An 18,606-nucleotide genomic window follows, 5' to 3' on the forward strand; every position below is an offset into this window, starting at 1 on the left:
AGCTCCTCACTGAATGTACTTTGTAAGCTATTTCCATCTGTTATTACTTTTCTTCAGACGGGTTCAGACCCAGTCATGACCCTCTTCTCAAACAGTGTTTTCGAGGATCTGCTCAGATTATTGCTCAGCTGGACGCAGCACTGTTACTGAAAGCAATCTGCACTGAGCCAGGCAGCACTGAATAAAGAGAATGAATCACTGATCTGGCCAGCAGCCTCGAAAACAGGTTATCCTTCAGAAACAGGTTTGCGGGCTGGGCAGCCTCTACCAGGACTAGAGACAACCGATAACAGCAGATCAGGATTGTGCATTTTACGAGAAAAAGGTAACACTGAGCATGGAGACCTCAAAACGTTGTCAACTGAGGATAAGGAAGAAACGAAGTGAAGAAAGACACACAACAGAGATGACTACGTTTTTTTTTTTTTTTTACTTCGAACATTAGCATTAAGGTGGTTACCGTACACATCCAAAGGCCCAGCATCTCGGAAATAGCATGAAGTGGCACACCTTGTACCAGAGTCTCACAAGAATAAAATAGACAATGCTACATCGAGTGGTTAAAAATACACAAAAAAGTAGTTTTAACAGTCTATAAATTTTTTATACTTAAAATCATGATTGAGTTGAAATAAAAAAGTGCATTTCAATTGCTAAAAAAATAATATTGGTATAGTTAACACAAGGGGGGAGATCAGTACACTGAGGGATCTGACAGGATGCTGGAGAAACGGTGACTCAGGGAAGCTAGGCTAGTTTGGGGATTGAGGAGGGGAGCTCGGTTCCGTCTCCCTGCGGTTCCCTGGGGCCACACAGCTCTCCTCTCCCCACCATCGTTCCCATCTTAGGAGATCCTGTCCTACCTACCTGCCACCTCCCTGACTGAAAGACTCCTCTAAACTCCTCTGCAGCGTGACAGGTACCTGTCCTACACACCAGTCCAACTTGCCCTTCCGTTGCGTCTTCGCAGAGGTAGGAGAGGGACACTGCCCCCTTCTGGACTTGACACAAGTACCCCAGCCACATGGCCTTAATCCTTACGACCTAGCAGGCAGAACAGGGACCAAGCAGCTTCTGTTTCGTCAAACTCCTTTGGACAAATGTTCAACATTCAACAACAAACTTTGTAAACCTAATCCTAAACAACTCCTGGCAAGCAAACGGGATTTTCTTTTCTTTAAGAAATGAGGAAAAGTGCAAGTGATTTCAGTACTGTCGGGGAAAACAAAAGTAAAAACAAACACGTTACACCTAGCCACCTGCTACCCAAACCAGTCACAGCTTCAGTTTCGCTTTTTGTCGAGTGTTAAAGTTACACGTGGATACCTCTCTCTACCTGTATAGCTCGGGGCCAGACGTGGCTAGGAAAAGGAGCCAGGCGGACATCCGTTCAGAAGGCCACTCCAGGCGCAAACGCCTCCTGGCCCCCCTGCGTCAGTAGGTGCAGTCTGCTATTGCCCCTTAGCTGATTACTGACCTGCCTATTGTGAAGACGACGCTGCAAGGAGCACCAACGAAGCTCAAGGTCAGAGAGCTGATGAAGGTTGGGAGCCCAGGACAAGTAACTGACAGAGAGGGAACACAAACTGAGTTCTAGCCTGGAGAGGTGGTGCTGCAGGGCTCCTCCTGTGGATCAGGACACAGGGTCTGGCCCAGTACTTGCTGGGCCAGACATCCATCTGGAGCAGAGAAGGTGAGAAGCGTTTCCTCATCCGTGCTCGACTTACCCAGGCAGCTCTTAAGCTTCTCAGAGATGTGAGGGCCCTGTGCTCATGGTGGGGTCTGGAAAAAGTAAGGATGGTCCCTTCCTGCTCTGCGTTTAGCACACAGTGGAGCCCCCATGGGAAGGTCCTGGCTTCCTCTCGGGGCACCGTTATTTTCAAAGGCTAGTGAAGACGCCTGACTCACCCAGCCCTCTGACCCACACATCATTCTTCATTTGCATCATGAAGACTGAGCAACTACTGGACTTAGTAATAAGGGAAAATGGCTTAAAAACCAAGATCTATAAATAAGCACTGAGCCAAGAGAGGATACTCTATAAGAGACTTAAAAGGGGGATCTTTAGAAGGTTGAGAATAAAGAAGCTAAAGTACTTTGTTGCTCCCTTGTGGACAAAGCCAGTACTGCTGATGGAATAGACACACAGCCTGGGTCAAGAAATGAATAAAATATATATTCTAACCTGTAGAAGATTGAGAATTCATCTGATTTTGAGAGGCTGCATATATATCCTTGAGGATGGAAGTTCAGAAGTAAACACCAAAATTATGCCACACACTTTTCTTACTTTTGAAAAAATCAAATGAGTTGAATAATCAAGCATAGAAAAGATATTTGTAGGAGGATTAGAGATTCTAAAAGAATAAAATATTTCCCACCAACTTTCCAATGCAATTAAACACAGCCTTGAGTCTTTTGCAGGATGTAAGTTGGCGTCTCTGTCCTTCTGATCACAAGGTCCCTTTTCACCTGTAAAAGACAGGCAGGGAGGAAGCTGTGTTCCTTCAGAGGAGCTGCATATTCAGAAACAACTTGATCCTTTGGCACATCCAGTACAGAGACAGGCTCTTTGGTTGATCAAGACCAACAATGCAAGTGTCAGATTTCCTTCTGAAGTTAAGCAAAATTCAGCTTCTACCCCTTCTTGTCCCATCCTCATTTTCTCCATGTCCCCAAAAACGTTCTCAAGTAACTTATCCCTGATCTCACCAGAGAAGCTCAAATAGTGTGAAAGGAGCCTGGAGCTAGAAAGTGGAGGAGACCTTGCTCGGGGGCAAGGGCCCTCTGATACTTGGGCCAAACGTCTCCTATCACCGGACATGAAACGAGCCAACGGTGGGCGTCAGGGGGCCCCTCTGCGCGTGAGCACATGCGGCTCTCCACTGTTGTGCTGCCTGCGACTCTGGAGAGAAAAGCCACGGTTTCAAAGTGGTTACGATTAGGAAGCCAGTTACTTCCTAAAAGAGGCCAACTTCTAGGTCAATAATGAGGACTATCAAGGCAAATTAAAGCAAAAAGTATTTAAAACAACAAGAAACTCTTGTTCCTTATTTCTATAGAAATCTACCATTTGCATTTTGTAAACTAGTCTTCCCGTTCCAGCCAGTGAGCCCTTCAAATGTCTTGAATTTACTCATTATCAAACATGGCCAGTTCTCACAATTTTGCCGTCTCACCAATAACATACTCTTGCCAGACCAACAGGATTATGAATTTATTAACAGCTGCCTTCTCAGACTCCCACTTCATGTGGTTATTAGCTAGTCTTGAAAACCTGAGTATTAGTAGTATTAACTTTAAGGAAAGAGGAACAACATTTTAAGTCAGAAAGGAAAGATTTTGACTAAGGCCAAAATACTCAACTTAATAGCTTTCATTCACTTTAAAAAAATGCAATCCAATTTCCTAATTTTAAAGAGTTCTGTCTGTCTTCAGTTTTGGAAGAGAACTGAAAGAGAGCAGGCAACCTGTGCGAGGCATACACTTCAGTTCTGACTGTGAAATATTAGCCAATTGCTAAAACAGTTTCATCAATAAGGTGCTCGTATCATATGGAGAACACACTGCAACCCCCTTTTTATTAAATCCTTCATATGTTATGTCTCAATCTTATTTTTAAATTAATTAGATGAGAACAAGTAGGAAAGAAAGTAGCTGGAAGTCTCTGAGGGACGGGAGCCTAGGGGGCAGATGAAAAGTCAGTAAGGACTTCTGATAAACCCAGAGAGAGATTTTAAATTAATTTGACTACAATAAAATTATGGGTACAACCTTGCAAAACGTTTCTGGACGAGAGAAGCAATATAGGAACAGGGGATGGCAACAGCAGCATTCAGGATCCTGAATCAGAAAGAGGGGGCCTTCGGGAAGACTAAGATGAGAAACACAGGCTCACAAGAGACACTCACTGACCTTTCATTTTAAAAGAACTTCTAGCTTCTGGTGAAAGACAAGAAGATGAAGAGTAAGATAAGGATACAATCTTTCATCACTAAAGATACAATATGTGAAGAAATAAGGTATAAATAAAAGTTAAAAATGTAATCTAAAAATGACATGGGGGAACAAAACAGAAATATGTTCAAAATTCTCAGCCAAGGTTTTAGCTAGTTTGTAGAGCCAACCCAATCGGAAAAAGGGTGAATTCCAATACTCATGGAGAATGAAATAATCAGAGGTAGGATTTAGAGCAGGAAAAGAATGTTCCAGGATGCTGGCTTTTTGAAGGCACTCAAGAGTAGAGTGAGAGAGACTGAAGCTGTAGTGAGATACTAGAGGATTAGAGGGAAGTGTATACTCACTTGTCGGTCAAAGGAAATAAAAACAAGTCCAGGGACATTGTGACAACACATATATTACCTAGTAACACACCGAGGAACAAGGTAGAAATCCACTTTATAAGCAGTTTCTTACAACAATATAGCATCTACTTGGGGAACAAGAAAGAGAAGTTTGTTTTCCAGACACGCAACTCTGCAAAATAGCTTTGACTTAAATGAAGAATTTGATAAATGGTACATTATCTGGCTCTTCAAACAAATTTACTGAAGCTAAAGCTTCAAAGCTGGGACAACCAAGGAGTTTGATTTTCCTTTGAATCTTGCAAAACCTATCCTCTAAGACAAAAAGATCTGGTCACAAAGTCTATAAAAAGTCTGGAGTATAAAAGTATAGAACTATGAGAGTGGGTATATTGATGGCAACTTTTATGGCTTCCATAGAAAGTGTAGAGAGGATCTCTAGTTTGCTCTATCGAGGTAGTGTCCAGGGTTGGAAGGTCATCGTCATTTAGTACAAATGCTACAGGTGACAGAAGCAGGCTAGCTCGGGTGTCATTATTGCGTAATGCCACTATCTCTAACGGCTAATGACCTTTCATGCCTGAAAAAATGATCTTTTGGGAAATTTCCTGTCTTGGTTCAGGCAAAGGAAAATTAAAACCCAATATTTGTTTGCTCAATTTTATAGCCTGAAGAATTCCAAGTGAGTAGATTTTTGTAATGGTGGATAGGTGATAAAACTCTTAAATGTCACTTATCCCCTTTTTCATTAAATACTTCCCGTACAGTCTAAAACAGCATCGAAATGTTCATCACGTGGACCAGCAATGTAACAAAAGTTGTCTCTTCTATACAGTAGCTCAAACAGAAGGGTTTCTCTAACTTTAGTTTTCCTTTCCTTTTTTTTTTCTCAAACAATAAAACCCCACCTATCATTCTGTGTTTCACTAACTGAAATCTGCAAGATGGAGTAAATATATATACACCTACAACGGATTTCTATTTCTGCTTGATCTCCTCAAAATTTAAAACTTCCAGTGAAATCAAAAGTAAGCTAAACATACATATCCATTCAACAAACATAAAAACTGAAAAAAACTTTAAGAAGTAGAAAATTCAAAGTTTACAAGCATCTCTTCAAAGTATTTTGCCTTCAGTTAGTACACTAGGGACAATCAAATTATAGGGAGCACTCTAACCACAATGAAAAGGTACTTCCAACAAATGCAGTTTCTAGAAAGGTGGTACGACTATGGTAACGTCCATGCTCAGTCGTTAGTTTAGAACAGTTAATGTAAATGGTGGACTGTAAATGTATGTGTAACTGATTTGCAAGGGTTTCTTTGAACTACTGTAAAGTTTTATGTGGAGACCTCCTTGCTTGCTAAAAATAAGACTCAAATCACAAACATACGTGGAAATGAAGCCACATGCCTTTAAACTCTTCATCTTATTTTCTTCATTCAAATTTAAAAATCTCACTCAGTCGGAGCCTACCTGACTCAATCTGAGAAAGCAGCAAGCAGCCTTTCATTAAGGATAAGGAAGAGTTTCTATTTGAATGATAAGACTACGAGAAAAGAACAGAAAAATGCAATACAAAAAAAAGCAATGTCAACTCAAGAAAGTCCTTGGGAATTTTCCTTAAGTAGGTCTTAACCCTAGTAATGATACAAGCCTTTCACCACAGTAAAATTAAGGAATGCGAAACAGCCTCAATCTGACATGTATATAATGCTGAAATGTGGCCTTTGTTGTCTTTAAAAGACTTGTTTGAGTACAGATAAGGGCTGAGAAACTGAAAACTCCTCCAGAGTTCTTTTTTCATAAGCAGAGAGCAAGTAGGTAATAAGTTCTGACGACGTCACGGGGTGCTGTACTGTATGTGGGAGGGAACACACCACATAATGCAACTTTCATTTTGGCAAAGGACCCCAATCACATTTTCAACCCTGAGTTTGAGTCTTAAGCATGTTAAACCTGATGCACATGAATGTTTAAGGCTTAATCCTGCAGTTCTCATATTCAGAAGTGTTAATGTCACGGATATTCTTAACTCATTTCATTATTCATATGTGATATGAACTGATGAGGAGTCATGTTCTGAGCAGTCTTCCTGGAGACCACAGATCCCAAGACAGGGAAGGTATACTTATCTAGGAAAAAAAAATTGCAAGGTTCCAGATTATTCCACAAGAACATTTCATTAAGAACTGTATTGTATGACAACGCTGATTTAAAAAAAGATAATAATTCTTTTTTGCTTCTGTTAAGGGTGGTGGTGATTATTTGCTTAATACTGGTTTTCCTATGTAGCAGATATTCTCTTATGGCTATATTCACTTGAATGAAAAATCAAAGATGACTACCTGAATTTTCCAGTGTATAATTATAGTACACCTCATAAATGGTTGATTCAATGGTCTCAAGTCTAGAATTCAGAATTGCTGCCTGATATTGTAATTTAATTAGGACAAGATAAGGTATAACCAATTAACTAAGCTGCAATTTACATCTTTAAAAAAATCATTTTAATAGTACAGGCTTGGCCATGAAATAATAATATGCCTACATAAAGGTGTAGATCCACAAACTTGTCATGGAATGCACAGGAGACTGGGAGTAAGGGGGAGCAGCCACTAAAGATATAACAGTCATAAACAAGGAATTAACTTTCCTTATTGGTTTGGGTACCGGGGTGTTCAAAGAATGTATATATATATATATATATATATATATTTAAAATGACATTCTTTAGAAATTACATCCAAAAACAGGAAGAAAAGTATATGTCTTGAGATACTTTTCTGCCTCATTCCAAAATTTTCCTATGCTCATTATAAAAGACAAAGGCAATAATCAAAGGAAAAAATTTGGAAATATTAAAGCAAAAAGCTAGCAGAGAATGCGATATTTTTAAAATAGGGACTAAACCTCAATTGAAAGAGTTCCATTTTTTCCTACCACAGAGCTCATCAGCTGGAAAAGTGCTTGAAGTATATCTGCACATTTAATATAAAAAATAAAAAATAAATAAAAGCCAGGGTTCTGATTCAGGCAATGATTTAAGAGCCTGAGGAGAGAAAACTAAAGAAACTTCAAGATTAAAAAAATAGAGAGGGAGGGAGGGAGAGAGAAAGTAGGCGAGCTTTGGAACTCAGTTCTCTCAGATGAAAAAATACAAAATTTTTAGCTATGCTGAGTCTGGATAAATTTGATCAGTTAAACATAACCCATCTCTTCAGCCCTTCTCTTCAGCCTTTCTATAATAAGCTCCTGATTTATCGTGCTCTTTAGAAGTTCCCCAAACTTGAAAAAATGACGTGCCTAAGGGTTCTGGGGATGCTGCTCTCACCACCCAGCAATGCTGCTGTCATGCAACTATCTGCAGGGGACGGGGCAGCAAAATGCAGGAGCTCGCCTTCCCTCCCGACAGCAAACAGCGCAGAGTGGTGGACACATCCACTGATCTCAGAGACATTTTAAAACTCATAACCAATTTGCATTCTCATCCAAATTTCTCAGCCACCATCCACAACATCATGTTTGTGATTTTAGTGTGCTATTTTTTTTATAACAATTCTAGAAAAATAAAGCAATCTCAAAAAGAGCAGTGTATTATGAGACTTCGATGTGTCATCCCATGAAGATTGAACACGAACACAGTTCTGAGGGAAGTGAGAGTCAGATGTGACGGAGATGAAACAATCTCCATCACTTCCTCCTCTTGACAGCGACTGGCTTTCCCCAGATTTTCAAAACATGCAAGCTTTAGGTGACTGCCCTGGAAAAGGCCCAACCCTCTGCAAATGATTCCACTGAATGGACCAACTGAACCAATGAAACATGGAGGACAGAAGCATGTCAGTGAGCCTAACAGACACTTGAGTGTTAAGTAGAGATTAAAAAACTACCAAGGACTTATGCCAAGTTCTGAAAGCAAAACCTCATTTTTGCAGTAACCTGGTCTGGAGACCCTCCCAGATACATCTAGTCTCTGAAGCACCTTTGAGTTGTACGGATGTAAGAATAACTTTGAACTACAGAAGTTATATGCATCTTTAAGAATCACATTTTGATGATTATAAAAATTTTTTCTATTTTACAACATAGGTCCAGCTACACTGAAAAAATTACACCGCTTATTGAAATACATTTCATTTTAGAAACAGACTACTAAAGAAGTCTATACAAAAACTCTAAAATAATTTCTGTAGTAAAATAAAGAGTGCGTTAGGAGAGCTACACAAAGAAGAAAATTTCTGTCTTTCTCTATAATGCTTGATATACTGTGAAATGTGGCTAGCTCAACTCTGAAGCCAGCACCAAAAGCTGAAAAGAATTCATTACGATACACAGTGATACAATTAATGCTCTGGATTAATCTCACAGCCTTCCCGATTAGTACAAAGGAAACCGGGCCTGTCCCCTCTTTGAGGAGAAGTCCAGGATATAAAAGCAAGCATACCTCATCAGCTGATATGAAATTATAAAATTCCACAAGTCTGAGTATCTGAAATTTATAAAAGTCACCAGAAAATGCAAGCACATTGGGCTTTAGTTCGGTGGTTCCCCTGGTTTGGACGGCAGCCCCTCTGTGAGCTCAAGGTGGTCTTCTTGTTCATTCCCTTGGATGCGTTGATTCCCCAAGACAATGACAAAGCTGTTGGTGGAGGCCGAGAAGAGTCCGACAGCTGCAGAAAGGCTCACCAACTCCCTCTCTGCAAGCTCACATATGGGCACACGACACGTGGAGAACACACTGAAGGAGACGGATGTTAATGATGCTGTGCTGAACTGTTCTTCTCTGCCAGGTGCCGAAGAAAGTTGTCCTCACCCTGGCCTCTGTGATTTAAAGGCTCGCTCTTAAAGAGCGCTGGAGGTGGGGGGAGGTGTGGGACCGGAGGGATAGGAAGGTGGTGCGGGTGGTGAGGGTGTGGGTGGATGTGGAGGTGAGAGAAGGAGTGGGGGATGGGCCGAGGGGGAAGAGTGCTTATAGGATTCATATTGATTGGAGGAGTTGGGGTTGTGGGTGTGTTCACCACAGAAGGAACTGGGGTGGCTGGGGAAGTTGTAAGTGGGATCTGGACAGCAGGCGGCACATTTACGGGGCTGGTCACCCGAAAGCACTTCTCCTTGTGGGCCTTAAGCATGTTGGAGAAGCGGAACCGCTGGCCACACACATCGCATGGATAGGGCTTCTCGCCTGTGTGAGTTCTGCGGTGCCTCTTCATGTTGGGGCGGCTGGTGAAGCTTTTGCCACAGATTTCACAGATAAAGGGTTTCTCTCCTGAGATGAACACAGACACAAAAAAATGATTAACATACTGGGCGGTAATTATGTGCTCATGTTACTCTCCGTATTAAAAACGGAGATTACCACTCCTTTCCCTTATGATATCTTATACTCTAAGAGTCATAAAAGTATCTCCCAAAGCTGGGACTTAAATAAGAGCGGACACAAGTCAAACTTACATACAACCTACCATTTGGGCTTGGTTAAAAAAAAAGGAAGGCCCCTTCAGGAATGATCCTTCCTGTCCTACATGAAGAACTGTTCCAATGGCTTTCCTGTGCTCAAGGGAACTAAAACCACAGATGAATCTCTGCCTCTACATTTAGGCAAAGTTAATCTGTAAGCAATTTCTGACATTTCAACCAAAAGTAAGACTTTGCTGAAAATGTCCTGTGGAACAAATAAGTCTCTTCATGTCCACTCACACATAATCCTTAGCATGTGGCTCGCTCTTTGGTACTAGACTTGGAAAATACTGGGCTGACTCACCCCACAACACAAATTTCACACTGCAGTGTTTCTCCACGGGAGTGCTGCTGGCATTTCTGCAGACAATTCTTCATTATGTGGGACTATTTGGCACATTTGAAGAGCACTCAGCACTCCTGGTGCCAGCCTACTAAATGTCCCCGAAAGACTCTGACAACCAAAAACGTCCCCACACCATTTCCAAATGTCCATGCGTGTGGGGAGGGTTGGGGGAGGGCTACTCTTCTGGGTTGAGAACCACTGGGCCAATGAGTCAAAAAGGAGACAGAAATCCCACAGTTCTAAGGGTAACTTAGGGAGGAAACTAGCTTTGGGTTCTAAAGGTTCGATTTTTTTTTGAGGTAACACTGGTTTATAACACTATATTAATTTCAGGTGTACATCACTATATTTCGACCTCTGTATACACTATATCATATTCACCACCAGAAGTCTAGTTTCCATCTGCCACCAGACAAAGGTCTCCCCATTTATGCCTTCTGCCCTCCTCCCACCTCCCTTTAAGGGCTTAATCTTTCAGCCTCCTAACTTTCCTTCAGACTTATCACTTAGTTCCATGCTATGTCTGTCTGGTTCTATACCCAGGCTATAGGGGGGAAACAAAATGATTTTTGAACGTACTTGTCCATTAATCACTTCACATGGACTGCTGTGGTGAGGTGTGGAGTACCACGCACGTGTGCCTCAGTGGCCACACGCTTGTACTTATCCACCCCTTCCTCCGTTCTCAGCGTGCAGAGCTTGTGTCTTTACTGTGGCTCCTGCTACAAGAGACTTTGCTCTCACTTCACTTACTGCCCCCCGTCTGTCTAACAGATGTCCTTATTCTACTCTGGATAACAGACCTACTGTGTACTGAGTCTCACTGTGCGCTCGGCACTGTTCTAATCACTTACATCTAGGAACCTTCGGTGATCCTCACGGCGACAAGCCACAGACCACAGACAGCATAAGGCAGGTATGTTATTATCCCTATTTTACTGATAAAGAAATTAAGAAACTTGCCCAAGGTTCTACAGGGCGTGGAGAGCCAGGATTGAACACTCTGCAGTCTGGCTCCAGAGTCTGCGCTTTGACATGGAAACCATAGCGCTTCCCGCCTCAATGCCCTGTACATTCCTGCATACACAAAGGGATGTTATTTCCTTACTGTTTTCCTCCACTTTGGGACCCGTTCTTATACTAGCAGCAAACACCTGTTTACCTGTACCTAGTCGTTATTTCCTCTCTCTGCCTTTGCAAACCGACATCTCTTGTTGCCCTCCTTCCATGGAAGCCAGAATTTCCCACGCTTCCCTGAGAGACTGGATTAACAGTCAGGAGGGATCCGTTTTCTCCAAAATCACCAGGACTATTTTCTATCATATTTCTGTTCTCTCTCTGCTTTTCATTATTCAGTAACTGCCGCTGCGAGGATCTTCGCTGTGATTCATACTCATCCTTCTAGATAAGTTCTGTGCCCAGCTGTTTTCCTTCCTTTTAATCAGTTTCCTCCAATTACCTTAAAAACTTCAAACTACGTTAAATGGAGTTGACTAAATCAATTATGGCATACCTATCTAACGGAAAGTGCCATTAAAAATTTATAATATTTTTACACTTTTATAAGATTATTATACTTTTATAATAAGTATAGAAATGTAACAACATGAAAATCTATAATCTATTAAGATTACAGTCTATTAAGTAAACAAGCAAGCTATGGAAATGTACGCAGGGAATTATCCACTTTTAATGAAAAATATAGAGAGAAAAAATATGGAAAGAAATATAACAAATGTTACCAGTGATTATCTCTAGGTAACGGTATTATGAGAGATGTTTTACTTTATTGTTTATGCTTATATGTACTTTCTGTTTTTCTAAAATAAACATGACTTACAGTACAATGAAACGTTTTCAAAGCACACCTGCTTGACAACCTATCCACTCCCTGGACCCCTCCCACTTTGACTTTCCAGAATTAGTATTCTTCACTCCCAACAGCCCTAGGAGACAGCGCCAAAGAACCTAATCTTTGAATTATTAGTCTAACGTGAGCCAACACTCTACAGCTGATTCACTAGTCACTTCTTAGGTGCACTAGACGCTTTATCTGCAAACGGCATGTGTTCGTTGAAAGTTTACTGAGTGTATGGACATTTAACTTTCTGTTATGTGCTCAGATCTCTCTAATCATCTCTCATTTGTAGCCTTCTAGGCTATAATGATTTGCCATAAAAGGACCAAAAACTCTAACTGGCCTACCAAAAACCTATGGATTCAAATTAAAATGGATCCTTGTCACTGCTTAATAATCTTTTACTCATTTCTTGATGTCTTACTAAATTTTCCACATTTGTTCTGCCAGATGTAAAACCACAATCTCACCTACCTCTAACTCTCATTATTCATTAGGTCCCATCTCCTAATTGTGCTAATAATTAATGTTAAAATTTCCCTGAAACTTCAAGGTAAGATTACAATGAGGCTATAATAAGGAAAAATCAAAATGTAACATTTGAAATCAACCACCTGTACAATGGCCCACTTTAAGGAAGAGCAGATAAATGGGTGGCTGAGAGATATACTAACAGCTAACTCCACCAAGCTAACTAGAAAAGGGCGTCTATCGATACATTTGAAGATATGACCTGCTACATATAGATAAGGCTAACCTGATTGTAAGAAACTGTATTGTAATGAGCCTGAAGAAAGACCGTTATAAATGAAGACAGAGAATCTGCAGGGAAGATAGAAAAGAGCGAGGATTTGGCTAGTTAGTTGTCTTTTGCACTGTTCAAGGGAAAAAGCAATCTGGCCAATGAACACAAGCATTCCAGTCTGCTCAGGACGAATCTCCCTGAGCAGCATCAGAAGTCCATATATCTATATATCCAGCCTAAATCTCTCAAACCAACTACTGGATATTTCCACTTGAATGTCCCATAGATATCTCAAAACTAACAAGTGCAAAATTAAATTCATTATCCTTCCTGGCAAACCTGCTACTCCCTCCACTATTCTCTATCTTGATAAATGGTATACAAGCCCCAAATCTGGGACTAACCCTTGATTCTTCCCTCCCACACCACTGATATCCAATCCATCACCAAGTTCATTGACTCTACCTTGTCTATCACTGTAATTCATCCACTGCCGTTATCATAGTCCATATCATCACAATCATTCACCTGGATTACTGCAATATCCACCTGACTAGTTTCACCATCTCTATTCTTGCTCCCCACCCTCCAATCCACACTGTAGCCAGAGTGAACTTTCAGATAGTTGTGTTGCACTGTGCTTAAAACCTTTCAAGAACTTCCCACTGTCCTTAGAATAAAATCCAAACGTTTTTACGTGGCTTCTGTTTTTTGTGTGTGATGTGGTACCAGCTTTCTGCTCTCCAGTATCTCGCCTTATCACACCCCTGCCCACCCCAGCCCCCAATCCATCAAACTCTGGCCAACTTCATTTAGTTCCACATGCTTACTACGCTCACATCCCCAAACCACTGCTATGCCTTGCTTGTCTATCACCCCAACCTGACTATAAACTGTGTGAACCTAGGGACCATTTCAGTCTTGTTAACTACAGTGGCTCCATTTAGTAGATTACTAATTAATATTCAAAAATTAATATTTGTTAATTCTAAGACATGCATTTCCCCCTACATATTAACATCTCTGAAACTGACAAATACCTTACTATGAATGGCACATCATTGTTTAATTTGCAGTATTTCCTTAGACGTATATAAATTAAGTTTGTCTTACAACTGCTGGCTTCTTGGATTCAGTGAAGTATGGTATTCATTAAGGTCATTCAGTTACTTCCTTTGCTATAATTCCCTGTCCCTGACAATTTTCTGATTATAATTTAGCTTCTAATACAGATTTTTCTTTAGGCAAAGAATATGCTGACCGAAGAACATATGCGTTCAGAACCACTTGCCACTCAGCCTTTTCACTGTAAATTGATAAATTAGCAATTTTATTTCTGTATCATTAAGACTATTTAGCACAAATCAATCTCTCTGATCCTGATCTGCTTGCGTACAATGACAAATTCTGGAAGCTGAGAGCGACATTCTGGGATGCTGCTTTTTGCCCTCATGATGTCCTGTGCATCCCTCCATTTTATTACTTGCTACATTAAATTTACATCAGAATCATTAAGTCTGTGGTTCTGGAGTCAAACTGCCTTGGACAAGTTACTTAACCTCTGAGCTTCAGTTTCCTCATCTGAAAAATGAAGATAATAACAGGTTATTGTGATAAGTTGAAAAGACAAAGAAAGTGCTTAGAACAGTATCTGGCACATAGCAGACACTCAATGCATTTTAGTGCTATTATTATTATTATTATTATTAACGACCATCACTATCATTGGACTTTAACCTCCTTGAGGGCAAAACCCTTAGCCTGGTACACTAGCACTGTGCCTGGTACAAGGAGAATCAGCCATTATTCTGTGTTGAACTCACCCCATGTCCACACCATCCTAGGAAACCCTGCCTGAGGGCTGGTCAGCTTCCCTAGATAAGATCTGCCTCACTTCTCTTTAACTGCAAAGAAACAGCCCAATCAATCTCAGTTTCTGCAATGGCCTTAATCCCCACCAAAACACACTCTAAATGTGGTTTCATCCAGTCTGCAAAGAGCTATCCCTTTTCTTCTTTAAAGCTAACCCTTCTCCTTGTATCTTCTCAGGTACTGCTGTCATCCTTATTTAATACCGAGAAACCAAGCAGAGGCCTAGAGAAGTTGCATAATTCACTTAAGGTCACACTGCTAGTGGGTGGTAGAGCCAGGTCTGTCCAGCTCCATCATCCAGCTGATTTCCCAATTTGAGTATTATAAACAATATTAAAAGGCAGGTGACAAATCAGGGGAAAGTATTTTAATATCAGTGTTAAACAAGGTGAGTATACATAAATATATATAAAGAGCTATTATAAACAATAAGAAACAGTCAAACACTGAAATGGAGAAAGATGAAAACAGAAAAGGCACAAGCAATTTGGAAAAGAAAATATATTGACACCCAACAAGCATATAAAAAAAAGTTCAAACTTATTTAGCAATTAATTAAGTGCAAATTAACACAGTAAGAAACCATTTTTCACCTACCAAATCAGCGAGGACTTTAATATTTAGGCCTGGAAGGGGTTGGGGAAATGGGTATTGTCCTGCGCAGCTGGTAAGAGTGTCTGTGGACAGCAGTTTTGTGACACACACCAGCACGTCTTAAAAATGCGCACATTCCTTTGCCCTAATAATCCCATTTCCAGGGATTTATCTTAGGTAAATAACCATGGATGTGTTGGCCACAAAGTTGTTTATGACAATATTATTTATAACAGTAGAAAAACTGGAAACAGAAATAATCTCAGTGTCCAACAGGGCACTGATGTACAGGTAACATTGATGAAATGAGATAATGTATGTGAAACACCTGACAGTGCCGGGCACACGTGTGCACAATAAGTGATGGCTTTTATCACAGCAAATTTATAAGAAGGAATATTATACAACCATTAAAGTGATATTGCTGTTAATGATATAATACAGTAAAATACAAAGGTTACAATAGAGTATAAAGACCCAATTTTTGTTTTAATACTATATACATGAGCTCATAAATACTCATGCATAGTATCTACCTATATGTGTATTAAGAAACTAAAGTTTTTAAAGAAATGTATGCCAAACTGTTAATAGTGATCTCTCAGTGATAAGATTATGGACCATTTTTATTTTGTTTTCAATTTTCTAATATACTTTTTAAGTATGTACTAGTCTTTTAACGAGAAGGATAAAAATTTAAGTGAATTTAGGTGGCAGTATTCCTTTAGAAGATCTAGGAAATGTTCAGCTTGCCTAATTGGTAAAATGAAGAAGACTTATTTTATTCAGCAAATACGTTAATCATGAAATATACACTTTAGTTTTATATTACGGACATTTAAGGGTCTGAAGAAAGAAAGACAAGAAGGAAGGAAGAGAAAGGGAAGGAGAAGGAGAGAGGAAGGAGCAGGGAGAAAGATGCGCAGGAGGACACAGAGAAGAGAAGGTGAGGGCAGAGGCTTCAGTGGCTGGCGGTTCCTTCCAATCGTGTGACAAGCATTTGCTGGCACCACTGCGTGCCAAGCGCATGTGTAAATGTGATACAGCTGCCTTCAAAACACTTATTTTCTGTACTTCCATAGTCTCCTGCTGAATAACAAAAAACTGAATCCAAAAAGGGACTCAGCTAGAACTAAGAGCCTATCCAAGAGGAGACTTTGTCAAATACTCTGCCACATCCTGCTATGTGTTCACTTAAGCCTCAAAGTTATCATTACCTTTTAAGGTGTAATTTACCTAATGAAACTTCTCTCATGACTCTTCATTCAGCCTAATCCTTAAAATCTGACCGGGAAAGCAGCCCACCACAAAGGCATTTTTCTTTGGACTTCAACAGAGAAATGGAACTAAAGAGATCCAGCCATGGACAGAATTTCCTCACCATTAGTCAAGCAAAAAGAACAGCGGGCTAAGCGAGATAATCTCCCGTGGTTCTTTCTAGCTCTGCTACTCTGTAGACTAAAAGAACCAAGAATCCTATGATTAGATTTTATTTAGAAACCTGAAAAATGTTTCATACTGTTCAATGTGTGCAAAGACAGCTAATCCCAGGACAATGCGACGGAGCTGAATGATACGGTGTTTCCAGGGGGAGCTACTATTTTTAGCCAGCTCCCTGGAAGCAGGATAGTCAAATGCCTACAAGATTCAAATCCATGCAAGGAAGCACACACCCCTGAAAACACAAAGTGGTTCAAATATTATTTAACCTCATTTGATGGATGTGTTCCTGAAAAGTAGTGAATTTTGGCAAACCGAGTCCAATCAAGTTTTCAGAACATTGGAGAGGTATTCTACTTGAAGCAGTCAGTGTCTTCCATTTTTTTAAAGGTCCAGAATCCCTTCCTTAGAAAAATAACATATGCACATACACAAAACAATTTTTATATAATTTCAGGAGATCTTGTGCCCCAAGTAAAAAGTCCATTGTCTTAAAGGAACCTGCAGTCAAAAGGCACTAACAAATAATCCTTTTAAAAATAAACAGGGGCTGGCCCCGTGGCCGAGTGGTTAAGTTCGCGCGCTCCGCTGCAGGCGGCCCAGTGTTTCGTTGGTTCGAATCCTGGGCGCGGACATGGCACTGCTCATCAGACCACGCTGAGGCAGCGTCCCACATGCCACAACTAGAAGGACCCACAACAAAGAATATACAACTATGTACCGGGGGGCTTGGGGGAGAAAAAGGGGAAAAAATAAAATCTTAAAAAAATAAAAAAATAAAAAAAATAAACAGAGTTACGAAAGCCTAATTCTTCAGTATTATAAATATGTGCTTTTATACATCAGGTTTACTTAAAGTGTAATTTGCACTTAGAATGCAAATTTGTGGTTCCGATTTTTACACAAACAGACTCGCAGGTGATCATCGACGAGTGCTTGAGACCCATCCGTACCTTCCCCAGGGAAGTCTTACCAGTGTGTGTTTTCATGTGTTCGTCGAAGTACTGCTTCATGTTGAAATCCTTGCCGCACCACTGGCACATGAACTGCTTGTGCCCAATGTGGATGCTCATGTGGGAGCGCAGCTGGTACTTGTACTGGAACCTTTCGTCGCAGTTCTGCAGTGGACACGGCAGAGACGTGTGAACACCGAGCGAGCAGCTTTACTTGAGCCCGCCCTCCATAGTCTCTGGGCTAGGGTTATTTTCCAAACTCAAAATAGAAGCTGTTGGTGCCAACTATTTGGCTCTGCTATACTTCTGCAGTTGAGTTGTTAAAAAAAGGGAAGTTTCCCCATACAGTTATCACTGAAGTATACCCAACTTATCTGAATTACTGAGAAAAGCAAAATAACTCATCCTGTGTTATTTCCAAGTTTAACCTAATCTAAGAAAGTTAACAGTGTGTTAACAATGACATTTCTCCACCCAGCAGGGCGGTAACACACCACTCAGAGCACACGCCTGACGGTTCTGGGGACGGGCAGCTGCGCCTTGGACCGCAGCACACCTCCCTCACTGCTTCCCCAAGGACACGAGAGCTGGCCCCGAGGCCTGAGCCCACTGGCAGCACAGTCCTTACCTCGCATCTGAAGGGCTTCTCTCCGGAATGCTGCAAGGAGTGCACCTTGAGTGACATACTGCGTTTGAACGATTTTCCACAGGTCTCACATGTAAATGGCATGTCTTTCGTGTGTGCTGCAACAGAGAACACACTTACACTCTAAGTCCGCCAAAGAGCTCAAACTGAAAGAGACAGGTGTCCTACAGTAGGGTAATTATGCCATCTTAATTTCCTACACTCTAATTTGTAGGCTTTAATAGAAATGTTCTGAAGAGAAAAATAAATAACAACGTAGAAAAGAATCCTGGGTGTGGAAGGCCACACCATCCAGTCTGGCGCTGCTCACTGAAGACATGCGGCATTTAGTTTCGACGAGTCAAAACCGACGGAAGTCAGGCAGTTCCTCACCTCCTGCCCAATCCAG

The 18,606-nt window shown here is 40.9% G+C and overlaps 1 protein-coding gene across 4 annotated transcripts in view; it reads right to left on the reverse strand.

Annotated features, from left to right (window-relative positions):
- Positions 1 to 8,356: 8,356 nt before the first annotated feature.
- ZNF652 (zinc finger protein 652) overlaps positions 8,357 to 18,606 on the reverse strand; it is a 54,563-nt gene continuing 44,313 nt past the window's right edge. For all 4 annotated transcript variants that reach the window (XM_070560634.1, XM_008520368.2, XM_070560637.1 and 1 more), the window contains 3 exons: positions 18,201 to 18,316; positions 17,593 to 17,737; positions 8,357 to 9,573 (listed from right to left, as the gene is read on the reverse strand). In XM_070560634.1, coding sequence (XP_070416735.1) covers positions 9,062 to 9,573; positions 17,593 to 17,737; positions 18,201 to 18,316 — 773 coding nt within the window. In that variant the 3' untranslated portion in view covers positions 8,357 to 9,061. The remainder of the gene's footprint in view (positions 9,574 to 17,592; positions 17,738 to 18,200; positions 18,317 to 18,606) is intronic.

Source organism: Equus przewalskii, chromosome 10 (genome assembly GCF_037783145.1).
Source record: "Equus przewalskii isolate Varuska chromosome 10, EquPr2, whole genome shotgun sequence".
NCBI lineage: Eukaryota > Metazoa > Chordata > Mammalia > Perissodactyla > Equidae > Equus > Equus przewalskii.